At 36.5% G+C, this 13,985-nt stretch overlaps 1 protein-coding gene across 3 annotated transcripts in view; it reads left to right on the top strand.

The window, feature by feature from the left end:
* Positions 1-13,985, top strand: part of HERPUD2 (HERPUD family member 2) — a 77,217-nt gene that overhangs the window by 41,599 nt on the left and 21,633 nt on the right. For 2 of the 3 annotated variants that reach the window (XM_010831146.1, XM_010831145.1), the window contains exon 1: positions 7-450. The exons of the other annotated variant lie outside the window; for it this stretch is intronic. In XM_010831146.1, the coding sequence (XP_010829448.1) occupies positions 304-450 (147 nt within the window). In that variant the 5' untranslated portion in view covers positions 7-303. Of the gene's footprint in view, positions 1-6; positions 451-13,985 lie in introns of those variants that run through there. 3 annotated transcript variants of the gene reach the window in all.

Below are 13,985 nucleotides of genomic sequence, written 5' to 3'. Positions count from 1 at the left end.
TTCTCACCGCTTTCTCTCTCACCCGGGCCTCCTTCTGTAGTCCGGAGCCCGGCGGAGCCCGGCAGAGCCCGGACCTGGCGGGGAAAACTGCACCCACGGCCGGGCCCCCAGACCTCGCCGCCGCCGCTGCCCATCATCTTCGGTACCTGCAATGGCCTTTGTATCGCCCGATGACTGACTTGGACAAGGAATATTAAGAACACACTCGCTTCCGCTCCATCCCAGCTGCGCCGGCAGTAACCATCTCGGCTCATTTGGGCTTAACTGCTGCTCCTCTTGACTCTGTAAGACTTTGGGGGCACCATGGACCAAAATGGGATGGAGATTCCTGTGACCCTCATCATTAAAGCACCGAATCAGAAATACAGTGACCAGACTATTAGCTGCTTCTTGAATTGGACCGTGGGGAAACTAAAAACGCATCTGTCTAACGTGTACCCTAGCAAACCAGTAAGTGTCTAAAAGCTGGGCACAACTGCTCTGGCCAACAGCTTTTCGTGTCCTGTACTCCCTTACTCCCTGCTTATCCCCTCCCCTTTTGAGTCAAATAGGTCTCTTTTTGACTGTGAGGTATTTTGCATCCCGAGGTTATGTGTCTCTCTTGAGTGTCTGAACCATCATTAATGTCTTCCTGATGAGGTTCAGTTAATTAGTAAAGAGTATACAGAAATATCAAGGGACGTGAGAATTGGCAGGCATACAGTAGGACTGTTTTCCTTGTACTCAAAGTCATCAACCTAATGTGCGAATGACAGATGCATCCTTTAAGAAAAAAGATAAGCGCTACAACCCATATTAAAGCTTTTATTACTTATTAGAATAAAATTCCTTTTTACTTTAAACACCTGGCCCAGAAATTTGCTTTCTGCTGAAGAGCGAGTTTTTTCTTGGAAATAAGCATGTGACCTCTATAAAAGTTATAGTTTCCACACTAGTATATATGTTTTAAGAAGCAAAGAGTTTTTAGTTTGACTTTCTCCTGCCCCTCCCTCTCTCATTTTTCTCTTGTAGAGGACACAGAAATTTTCTTAATTTAGAAGAGAACAGTCCTTCCACCCCGCCACCATTTGGTACATCATTGTATTCCGTTCATATAGCCATTTGTAAATCAGTGTGGCAGTGTTTTCCATTCTGAATCATATCTGGATATTGCAAACATAATAAATAAAACAGTGCACCTCCATCTGTTCCCAAAGTTACATTTGAAAGTTATCAACATAGTTGATAATTAAGTCTTGGAATAATTTAGAGAAGTATGTCATGTACAGTGTGTGAAAGTGAGGCTTTCTTGTTCTCCACTGTGTAAAAATTTCATTCCTGAATAAGTAGTTTTCAGCCATTACTAAACTTTTTTTTTTTTTTAATTAATGAAGAGGCTTGGATTTTTAGGGTGGCAAATATTTTTGGCATCTGGCAAATTTAAGCCAGCAGTAAGGATGTGTTGGAAGGCAACTGTGCTTTCCAGGTTTTACTTAACACTTGTTTTATGCACACAAGTAAGGAAGACACTTGATCTATATTAAGATATTAATGAATTAGTACTGTTTCAGTGTTACAGTATTAAGTTTAGTTAGGCGTTTAGGTTTCTAGAACAACTATAGAAATAGGGCAGTTATTGCAAAAACAGGAGATGTAGAAAAACAACTGTTAGTTGGCATTAGCTATGTTTGTCAGTATTTTTTCATACAAATATTCTTAGAAGGAAAAATAAAAACCCTAATGTATTTAAGTACTTGAAACAAAATTGTTGGAACTCTAATTCATTCACATCTTGTCTTGAAAGCAAAGATTTACACAGGGGTAACAATTTCTTTTTAAAAATTTCTGTTTTGCGAAAGATTTCCTATTGCATATGATGAAGTAGAAAATAGCTTTTTAGGGTAGTTGGAATTGAAAGTCATGGATGTCCATAGTACTGTTCATAAAAGAGCCATTATTGAGCATATATCTTAAGTACTTACCTAAGATATATGCTCAAATATATACTTATGTGAGGATCTTTATATGAGTAAACCAAAAGGGACTTGGTTTGTACTGTGATAGAACAAGAGTTATCACTTTTCTGAAACTTTTTCTTTTTAAGGAAGTGTATAAGAGAGGAGTGTAAAACACATTTGTCTTAACCTGCACCTGAGATAAGCCTGTTTTTGCCAGGAGTTCTGCCCTCTTAGCACTAATCTCCAGTGGAGGGCTGTCAGTGCCCATCTGGATCAGTCAGCTGCTGGAGGATAGATAAGCTGCAAATTTCTCTACACCCCTCTCTCCTAACCCGCTTGCTTCTAGGACATGCTGGAGGCAGTTTTGGAAGCTGTACCAAATAATATGCAGCCTGTTAATTACCTAGCCCTGAGGCAAACCTTTTTTTGTCCTCCAGCAGGTTTTCTCCAAGTGAAAATATCTGAAGTTTATTTCTAGGTTAATGAGAGTGGGGATGGTGTACATGTGTTTATTTTCATAGAACTTCACTGAAAACTTTGTAAGGTTATTAGATTTGACATACTTAACATTCTAACTTTTTTATCATCTAGAACTGATTTGAAGTATCACAGTTGTTGAACAGACCAACTGTTTAATGATACTCCAAAGCCATAGTTAGTCCTCAGCATAGGAATTGGAGTTCTTAAAGTTTACTTGTAAAGTTGTTATTTAGAACAGAGAAATTTAACAATATAAACAATATTATATTAATGATATAATATAAAGGAAGGTTAGGTTCTTATGACCACCCACAATGACTACTTAACATTGATTCTGTTTTAAAGTGTCTCAGGTGCTAGTTGGTGTTTAACAGATCATTTCTCATGCCTAATTCTTTGCATCTCTGCCTGGTGGAGGTGGGTGGACTTTGAAGCAGAGAAGAGTTTAGTGCCTGGTAGAAGCAACTGTTTCATAGCAAGAAGTAGAAAGTTTGTAGCTCTCGTCATTACTGCTCTTACTGGATCTGGTGGGTCAGGTAAGGTAGAGGCCTTGGTCCCTGTGAGCAGTGGCTTCTAGGAAAATAAATGAGAGCTGTTGGAAGAAGAATGGAGATTTAAAGTTGTTCTTTTAGGATCTCTACATGCTATTAATGGAATTCTGGCTAAACTTTGCAACAGTGTGTAAAATCTTAGGATTTTAGTTTTGTGGTCAGATACTGACTTCATTTAATTCAACCTCTCCTTCCCTCAATAAACCCAACCCACAACAAATATACTCCTCCTTCCAAAGCACATGTGCTTGGGCTTCATTGATTTATTTAATCAGGATTTATTGATCTGGCATATGAAGGCCTATGTATATAGTAAGCAAAAAGGCGATACGAGTCCTTTGCTCTTAAGTAGCTCAGGTCTAGTGGGGGATACAGACATAGAATATCATGTGGCTAGTGTCATACAAGAAGGAGGTACTGAGTGCTGTAGGAACACAGGAAGGGAACAGTTCACTCGAGCTGAGATAAGGGAATGTGAAGCTGTTTTAGAAAAGATTCACAGAAACATTTTTCTTAAAGGATTGAGAACAGTTTTAGGGAGGTAAGATGATAGTTTCTTTTTTTAACTGTTCTTTCAGAGGTGTTGTTGCCCTGATGATTTTGAATGCTTTATATTATCTAGTACCTGGTAGTATAGTACTGTGTTAAAAGATTATGCAGAAGTTTAAACAGTCATTACAAAAAACCTCAGATCTGAAATTGAGCTCTGGTGGAGATTTATCTAACTTTGGTGTTGATACTTGGTTTAGAACATGGTTTAAGACCTGGTTAGTGCAGCAGTTCATGTTGATAGTGTATATAATTGTGAATCATATTCTAATATGACATTTGTCATCACTTAATGATTTTAGGTTTTCAGTTCTTAAAGTTGGCCTGTAGTGTGAGATAATTACTCTGAAATTTAGGTAATTGCTACTAGTGGGTGAAGATAACCTATCAAGAGGACTTCTTTTACTTGAGCAGTTTCAGACTTTGATCTAGTTTAGACCAGGTATGTAAATATCAAAATGGTTGAACTTAAAGTTATTCAGTAGAATGGACTGTCCTAGACAAAACTTTAAAAATGGGAAATAAAAAGTAAGAATCTCTAAATCCAATTAGGCACCTTTTTCATTATCTTGTTTCTTACTGTTTGCTCTTATACACAAACTAAGATGAACATGACTTACCCTGAAATCAATTTTGAAGGGACGTGTATCTTTTTGTTTCCCATTTTTCTGTCTTGAACTCAGAGTGCCTGTTGAACATGTCTCTCAGTTCTGGAGAGATCTCCCCACTCTTGCTGCCTTTTCAAATTGTGCCTTTGCTCTGATTCTTTTAGAATTAAAGAAATAGGAATAGAACTAGTTGTATAGATTCTATTCTGAGAATGTAACATTGCATAATTGCCTACAGTTCAGATAGAAGTCTTACTTTCATTGTCAGTGGGAGTAGCTTTTATAATATAATTTGAGGTTTATATCTCCCTTATTTTTGTAATTCCCTATTACCTTACTTAGGAAGGTCATTTTTTATAAAAAAACAAAAACAAAAACTTGTAAAACATTGGCTATATTTCCTGTGTTGTACAATATATCCTTATAACTTAAATTTTATACATTATAGTTTGTATTTCTTAGTCCCCTACCCTTTTATTACCTTCCCCCTTCCCTCTCTTCACTAGTAACCACTAGTTTGTTCTGTCTGTGAGTATGTTTCTTTTTTGTTATATTCACTAATTATATTTGTTATATTCACTAGTTTGCTATATTTTTAAATTACACATATAAGTGATATCATATAGTATTTATCTTTCTCTTTCTGACTTACTTCACTTATCATAACTAGACAGGTCATTTTAAAAATCTGCTTGCTTAATCACCTCAAAACTATTGATTTAAAGGGGCTATAATCCACCCTAATTTTTGTTTTATAAGATTTTTATCAAAGGTTGATGGAAAGTTAAAAGTTTTGAATGAATGATGACTAAAGTTTGTTTTATTATGCTCCTCTTGTAGCCTTTTTCTAATGTCTTTCTTGGAAAATAACAGTACTGTGAAGGTGATGTTTTGTTTAATCATGCATCAGTGCTTTTAAAAATAGAATTTTTCTAGAACTTTATTCCTTTACATAATAATTTTTTGGTGTGTGTGTGTTTGGGGGTGGGGTGGGTTGCAGTGGTATGTTGGTTGTGGGATTTTAGTTCTTTGATCAGGAATTGAAACTGGCCCTCAGCAGTGACAGCATGGAGTCCTAACCACTGGACTGCCATGGAATTGCCATACATAATAAATACAGATTTGCTGGTCTTGAATGTTTTACTTAACTGTCATATTTGGTGCTCTGATTTTAAACTGACATTTACTAAGTGGTTGTTGTGTATACCAGTCATTCTACTAAGCGTTTTATATATTTATCACATTTATTCCTCATAAGTTATGCTGTAAGTTTTATTATCAGCTCTCTGTTACAGATGAGGAAGCTGAGACTTGGTTATTTTTTTTTTTGCCCAAGGTCATACAACTTTAAGTAGGATCAGAATTTGTATTTAGGTTGGTCTGGTCTGATTGCAAGCCTCAGGTCTTAAACATATGTGGTTATATATAATAACATGAAGAAAGGCCTTTAGGGCTTGGCTCTATCAGTTATATACTTGCAAATTAAAAAGAAGTAAGTAAACTGTAAAAAGACGTGTGTGTTCAGATGGTTTATCATCTAAAGACTACAGGTGAATGGGTAACATAGTTTTAATACTGTTCTAATGTATCAGTTTAGACTGTGGTTATTTTTGTTATTTTGATAAATTATAAAGAAGGTATAGGAACATAATATCTTAAGACTTCACAGTACATAGCTTTGCCTGTCTTTTCACGTTCCTGCTTGTTTGTGTGACCCACAGCAGTCATACATTCTGGCATCTCTGTTGTATGTATACCTAATTTGGCCTTTGAGTAGAAACAGCTAAACACCGAATGTCCCTTTGGAGTTCTAGAGGAAATTATTGTTTAAGCTCTGTGAGCTTTTTTTGTTTACTGTCGTTGTAAGAGGATAAGAGGTAGAGGCAGTTTGATTAAGCTGTGCTTCCATTTACAGTCTCTCTAAATTTCCTGAAGCGTTAGATTGGGTGGATCTAGTGGAAATAAGAGGGAGATACATTTCAGTACAAATTCACAGAATTCATTTCCCATAGAAAATGATATTTTGTGCACTTCCTGGGAACTAGCTCTTTAAGGCTGTTTGACATTTGCAGCTGAATTATATGTAAGTACGGAAATGTTAATAGTTAACTGTTTTCAAAGAAATTGGACTGTAGTTCTTTGAACCAACACGTAAGTTGACTGTTGCATTTGCTAAGCTGTTTGATTATGTTGAAGTTGGATATACTAAGGACATGATTTTTTTAAGCCAAACATAATCATGAGAGACCCATTGAATCCTTCACATAAAAAATCTAATCTTTTGATACCAACTACATGACTTTCTGGGCTTCCCAAGTGGCTCAGTGGTAAAGAATCTGCCTGCGAATGCAGGAGACACAGGTTTGATCCCTGGATTGGGAAGATCCCCTGGAGAAGGAAATGGCAACGCACTCCATTATTCTTGTCTGGAAAATCTCATGGATAGAGAAGCCTGGCGGGCTACAGGCCATAGGGTTGCAAAGAGTCAGACATGAACTAATGACTGATGAGCAAGCAAGCAACATGACTTGCCAGAAATAAAAAAGTGTTGTTCTCTTAGTAAACTCATGTTAGACTCTTATGAATATTTTAAATGCATTAGGGATACGTAGTATTTCATTTTGCTATCTAGTTAAACATTAAAAAGTCAGACACTTCAGATAAAATATATGTAAACCTTTTAGAAAGAAAACATCTTTTCCCAGTTTAGGATTTATTTTTGTATATTATACTAGCAGATGAACTTTCCTCACCTTGGTTTTTAGCAATCTCTGTTAATAGGTAGCTAAGTTTTGGGGCCAGCTGATTAAGCAGCTGTTTATTTGGAGTGGTATAGTTCTGTCTCTGGGCTACTCAGAGTGCCAACAGGATGTTTCCAGCTTGGTAATTTAGCTGCCTCTGCTCTGCCATATATCACCAGGCTTCATCTAGGGTGGAGCAGTGGAGATGGTGAGAGTATTAATAGTATGTTGTACTAAGTCACTTCAGTCGTGTCCAACTCTGTGTGACCCTAAGGACTTCAGCCTGCCAGGCTCCTCTGTCCGTGGAATTCTCCAGGCAAGAATACTGGAATGGGTTGCTGTGCCCTCCTCCAGGGAATCTACCCGACCTGGGGATAGAACCTGTGTCTCTTATGTCTAACCTGCATTGACAGGTGGGTTCTTTAGCACTAGAGCCACCTGGGAAGCACTATTAATAGTATACCTGATAGGATTTGCTGACTATTGATGTAGGGTGTGAACAGAAGGAAGAATGGTGGTGCTGTTAATGGAAATAGTCAAGTGTATTTATATGTTACTCTGTGTAGACAGTATCTTAACAGAAGAAATTTTTAATTGACAATTTCATTAGTACTTTATTTTAAATTTACCAATCCTGAGTCTTCTGAATTCTTATATTTAAAGGACACCATGTAATGTTGTTTTAATTGAGAGAAAAATGAAACTTCTATTGTGCTAAGCTACTGAGATCTTGAGGTTTGTTATAGCAGTTAGTGTTACTTACCCTAACTAATACAGAAATGAATTTTTAATCAAAGTAAAAAATACTGTTATTAGTATGTCTGGATAAATAAAACTGTGTCACTTTTACAAGTTAAACTGAGTTTGAATTGAGATCTCAAAATCCGTTCTTTTCCTAATACTGTAGCTTATAATCCAAACCAATTGAAAATTCATTTGATGGTTGTGTGGTTTGTTACCGTGTCTAAGCACTGATTTTCCAGATATTTAAATTAAATTACTGATATTTAAACTGAATTTTTTCAGTATTTTTTTTAGTGGAGAAAATGTCAAGTCTTATTTAATTTATGCATCTGAAAACTTTTAATCTATTATCAACTGCAGTAAAATTAAATAATTCTTTTTCCTTTTCCTTCTGATTATCTGAAGGCATTTGAATATTCCATTTAAAGCAACAGTTTTAAAAATTGAGATATAATTCAGATACTATAAAATTTACCCTTTAACACGTACAAGTCAGTGGTTTTTAATACTTCACAAAGTTGTACAATCATCACCACTGTCTGGTGTTCTAATGTCCAGAACATTTTCATCACCCCATACTCACTAGCCATCACTCCTCGTTCTCTGTTTCCTCAGTCCTTGGTAACCACTAATCTACTTTTTGTCTCTATGTATTCACCTATTCTGAAAATTTCACATAAATGGAACTGTAATACATATGATCTTTTATGTCTTACTCTTACATTTAGCATGTTTACATGATTCATTCATGTTATAACATGTATGAGCTCTTCCTTACTTTTTATGACCAAATAATATTCCATTGTATGTATTAATCAGAGAAGGCAATGGCACCCTACTCCAGTCCTCTTGCCTGGAAAATCCCATGGTTGGAGAAGTCTGGTGGGTTGCAGTCCATGGGGTCGCTAAGAGTCAGACACGACTGAGTGACTTCCCTTTCACTTTTCACTTTCATGCACTGGAGAAGGAAATGGCAACCCACTCCAGTATTCTTGCCTGGAGAATCCCAGGGACGGCGGAGCCTGGTGGGCTGCCGTCTCTGGGGTCGCACAGAGTCGGACACAACTGAGCGACTTAGCAGCAGCAGCAGCAGTATGTATTAATAGATGTCACATTTTGTTTGTCCATTCATCAGTTGGTAGGCATTTGAGTTGTTTCTGCTTTTTTCCTCTGTGCATATTCTCTTACAGGCTTTTGTGTGGATATGTGTTTTCTCTTCTCTTTGGTATATACCTAGGGATGGATTGGATGTGTACTGAGTCATATGGTAGCTTTCTGAGGAACTGCCAAGCTTTTTAAGAGGCTGTGCCATTTTATATTCCCACTAGTAATGTAAAAGGGTTCTACTTTCTTCACATTTTCATCCATACCTGTTTTTGCTTCATGTATTTTTTGGGTGGGGTACAATGTAATTTTGTTATGTTCTGCTTTTTTGAAAATTGATGCTCCCTTGCTGTGGAAAGATAAAAGTTTATTTGAAATAGACTATTTATTTAGAGAAAAGTTAATACTAAGATACCAACACACGATTGTTCCTTGATAATAACATGGTAATATCAGTACCATTTGCAGAAATGAACCAGATGAATTTAGCACCAGCAAGTATTTTAAGCTAGTATTGTGATTCATAGACTAAATACTAACTAAATACTTCATTTTCTTTCTTAATGATTACATGTAAAATAACTGATACCATGAATTTCAAATAAGTTATGTCTTCTAAATCTATGTAAATGCTTTTGGACTCATAACACTTCATTTAATAGAGTGGCATTTAGCATCTCCTCTGCAGGACACATGGCTAGGCTATGGGAGCAGAGGGATGAGCTAGACAGACATGGACCCTCTTTTGTTTTTGACAGTCATATCCCACTTAGGGAAATAAACTCGTGCACATAATTACAGATTATGATTTGTGTTATGAAGAAAACAAACTGGGTGTGTAAAAGAGAATACTCTTCTTTAAGTTTGTAAATCAGGTAAGGCCTCTCTGAGAAGGTCATTTTAAAGTTAAGACCCAAAAGATGATTAAGAAAAAGTTAGGTGTGCAAGAGCTGGGAGAGAATACTACAGGAATGGTGTCTGAGTTGGTGACGAGCTTAGCATGTTTGGAGATCTAAGTGATTGCCCATTTGGCTAATGAGAGAGGAGGAAAGAAGAAAATCAGAGGATGTGGGAAAGAGATGGAAAGCAGATCTGCTGGGACCACCTGGTTATGGTAAGGAATTAGAATTAAATCCAGACTGGTAGGGATCTACTAGAGAGAGACAGGAGTGATTCACATTTTTAAAAGATCACTCTGTTTACTGACTGTAGACCAGAGTGTGTGAAGACCAATTAAAGATGCTGTTTATTAATATTACAGAAGTTCAGGCAAGAGGTAACAGTTTAGATTAGAATAATGACAATGGAAATGGAAAGAAATGGACTGAGAGGGGCTTCTGGAGATAGAGTCCGTGAGATTTGCTGATGGTTAGATATGTTAGACAAGGTGAGAGAAAAATTGAGGATAACGCCCAGAGTTTTGGCTTAAACAGCTGGTGGCAAGTTGTTTAAGAAATAGGGAACAAGTAAGGGGAAAGATCTGGAGATTTGGGAACTGAGAACTGTTGTAGATGTTTTGACTTTGAGTTGCTTACTAAGATATCTGAAGGTGGGGACTTCACTTGTGGTCCAGTGGTTAAGATTCTGCATATCTACTGCAGGGGACATGAGTTTGATCCCTGGTCCTAGAACTAAGATCCCATGTGCTGCCTGGTGTGGCCAAAGGCAAAAAACAAACAACAACAACAAAAAAAACTCAAAAAGATATCTGAAGGTGTTAGATGTCTAATAAATGGGTGGGTATATGGGTCTGGGTCTGAGAGGGAGAGAGGCCTTTGATAGAGAAGCAAATTTGCATCTCAGCTGAAGAAGCTTTCTTCACTTTTAAAATTGGATGAAAAATTTAGCAAAGGACTCTGGAGGGACAGTGACCAGTGATATGAATGAAATGTACAAATGCCTGTTAATGGATTTTGTAAACTTTGATTGCTCTTCCAGGGGTGCAGATGGTGACAGCCATGGTCTTTTCTCCTCGCAAATGTCAGAACCGTTTGCTAGGCACTTTTGGCCATGCTATCCCTCATCCTGCTGAGGGACTTGCTTGGCCATTACCCAGCTTTTCTGTTCAGTGGGTATGAAAGAAAGAAAGTGAAGTTGCTCAGTTGTGTCGGACTCTGTGGCCCCATGGACTGTAGCCTGCCAAGCTCCTCCATCCATGGAATTTTCCAGGCAAGAGTACTGGAGTGGGTTGCCATTTCCTTCTCCAGGGAATCTTCCTGACCCAGGGATCGAACCTGGGTCTCCAGCATTGCAGGCAGATGTTTTTACCGTCTGAGCCACCAGGGAAGCCCGTGGGTATAGGCTTTAAAAAAATAGGACTTGGCAGTAAGGGATTATCAGTCTCTGGGCTTTTAGTAGTACTATTTCAGTCAGCTGTATTTTGGGTTAAATAGATTGTGTGCTGTTAGGTTTGAAAGTTTGATGAGTATTTGTATGTATTTCTGAAACTAGGACTCATAGTTTTAGGACTAGGAGTTCTCAAAATCTTTAATTTGGAGTTTTTAATTTTCACATAAGAATTATCATTATAGATAACTGAATGATTGCTTTATAGCTGACTCTCATGAGATTTTAGTACCTATATTCTAAACTAAGTGATCTTCCTTAATGTCTTTAATTTATATGGCTAAGTTTTTCAAGCATGGGCTTCTGGAGTCTGTGAGGTTGCTGACTGATAGTGGTCTGAATTGTTTCTGTGAAAAAATTGTTTTTAAACCTATCTACTAAACAGTTATGAGAGTAAACTAAGTTGGATTGCCACTGTACTTAATTTATATATATACATGTCAGTAGTCCAAATATTCTAGCATACTTTTATGTCCCATCTTGTTTAAAAATGATACTTCTGATAAAGTACATGATTAATTCCATTACTGCTACAGTTTAATAGTAAAGTGGAGATTACCTATGTAGAAAGCAGCTAATACATAGTTTTCTTACATTTTGAAGTAGTTGATAAATACTTCTTTCATCCCATCCACTCAATACATCCTTTCACTAAAAATCTGAAGGTAAGTAATTTATGCTTTGCACATGGACTTCTTGACTTTTTTTTTTAAACTAATTTCAAATATTTTTCTATGTAGAGAAGGTGAAATGAATTAAAAGTTTTCTTTTTGTTATTTATAAATGGCATTTTAAACTGATTCTTGAAAGCTCTTCAAACATGGAATAGGGCTTGCTTTTTTATTCATTAAATTGATAGTTATTGCAACTTTAACCAAACCTATTTAGCAGTATCCTAATCATGTTCTTATACATAATGAACAAAGGTAGTCTGCCATTGGTCATACAGCTTATCAATACTGTCACAAAATCTCATTAATCCTCATGAAACTGCATGATGTCAGAGAAGCAGTTGTTAGAGATTAGTATCAAATGCTCATTGAACATTTTCTGAGTGTTCTGCTCTGTTGTTAGAGGTTTGTGTGCATTTTTATTGTTGTGAAAATTCAACCTTGTGAAATGGGTACTATTATTGCCTTCATTTTTTAAATAAGAAAACTGAGGCAAAGAATGGTGGTAGTGGGATTGTGTACAAGTTTCTTAACACTTCTTCGCCTCTCTCTGCCATATTCTTCTCTAAGTTCAACTCCTTCACACAAGATTTTACCCCTTATGAGTTACTCAAGAACATTGTTCTGGAAATTTTCTGTTTTTCTCTCCTGCATCATCACTTTCCTGAGGATGGATTATTTCTATTGGCATACAAACATGTTATTTCTCTTTCCTTAAAAAAACAAAAACACAAAACAGTAAAACAAACAAGATCCTCTTTTGACTCCACTTCCCTTCCAGCTATTACTTTCATTCCCTTTCTGTCTTTAGTGCACAACTCCTTATAAATTGTGAATATTCACTATTTGTAACTGTACTCCTCTCCTTTTCTCTTAAATACATCCCAGTTAAGTTTTTACCCTACTGTTCCACCAAGATTGCTTTTATCAAGGTCACCAGGGAGCTCTATGTTGCAGGATATGGTGGGGGATATAGAGAAATGAATAGTATGAAAGAAGGATGTTTTGAGTATATAACAAAAACCTAGAAACATTCAAATATCCATGTTGTAAATTTTAGTCTTTCTATGTAATGGAGCATTTAAAAAGAGTGGGGAAGACATCTTTATACTGCTAAGGAGTAATTGCCAGGGTAAAATAGGTGAGAAAACAAAGTACTAAAGAGTGAGTATCGTGTTCTACCTTTTATGTGAAAAAAGAAGGGAAACACAAGTGTGCTTATATCCACATTTGTTATGTTGTTGAAAAACCATGGAAGGGTATTTCAGAATTACAGAGGAAGAGGGTAGGGGACAGAAGCTAAACCTCTTTGTACCTTGTTGTATAATTTTTCCTTTGTTTCTGTGTATGTTATATATAATTTTAAAAATTAAATAGAAAAAAAATTCCTAAACAGTTTAACAATGTCAGGATGTTAACAAAATTACAAGTAATTTTGAAACACTATTTTGACTACATATCTCTAGTAGGATAGATCTAAGGACTGAAAAAGTGACAAGAAATCTTAAACCTCATCCAGAATTATTGCGATTATACATAGTAGGATAAAGCACATAAGTACTTTTGCTAATGGCATAATTTTGTTAATATCATTAGTACAAAAGATTTTCAGGGTGACAGATGTATAAATAAAATAAAAAACCATATAACATTCAATTAAAATCAGAAAAATGAATATTCACTCTGGGTTTAAGTTTCTCCTTTGCAAAAATACATATTTTGTATCTCTCTTGAAGAATCTTAGAAATAATAGCAAGTGACCATAAGGAGCCTTAGGCCCCAGATTTTGTCTTTAGATGCCATTTCCTATTAAAAGGAATAAAGCCCCTGGAACTGTGGCTCTCTCCAGGCCTGGCAAAAGAAATGTGGAAGGTGAACCTTATGTGCCCGAAAGCAAGGAAGCTCTTACATACTACAGAGGTCAAAATTATTTTCTAGCCCTAATGAAATAATGGATCTAGGCAGTTTGATCTAAGTTATTAAAAGGTGAATGTTTGATGGAGACTTCATAGGGATGAATCAGGCTGACAATATTTAAACACACTGATCGATCTTAACATGACTAAAAGTAGGTCACCCAGTCTACATGTGCTAATAATGATGTGATACAACAGGAAGTTCTCTTGTCAAACAAAAAAGAACCTGAAGTTAATCAACCCTCCAGATCTAACTGCATTTACAGAAGACTACAGGACAAACTATAGGATACCAGGACACAGTCAGTTACATCCAGACTGCAACATGTACCCAGGGA

Source organism: Bison bison, unplaced genomic scaffold (genome assembly GCF_000754665.1).
Source record: "Bison bison bison isolate TAMUID 2011002044 unplaced genomic scaffold, Bison_UMD1.0 scf7180017864525, whole genome shotgun sequence".
Taxonomy (NCBI): Eukaryota; Metazoa; Chordata; class Mammalia; order Artiodactyla; family Bovidae; genus Bison; species Bison bison.
Note: the sequence above shows the minus strand (reverse complement) of the source record. Positions and strands in the feature narration are given on the sequence as shown.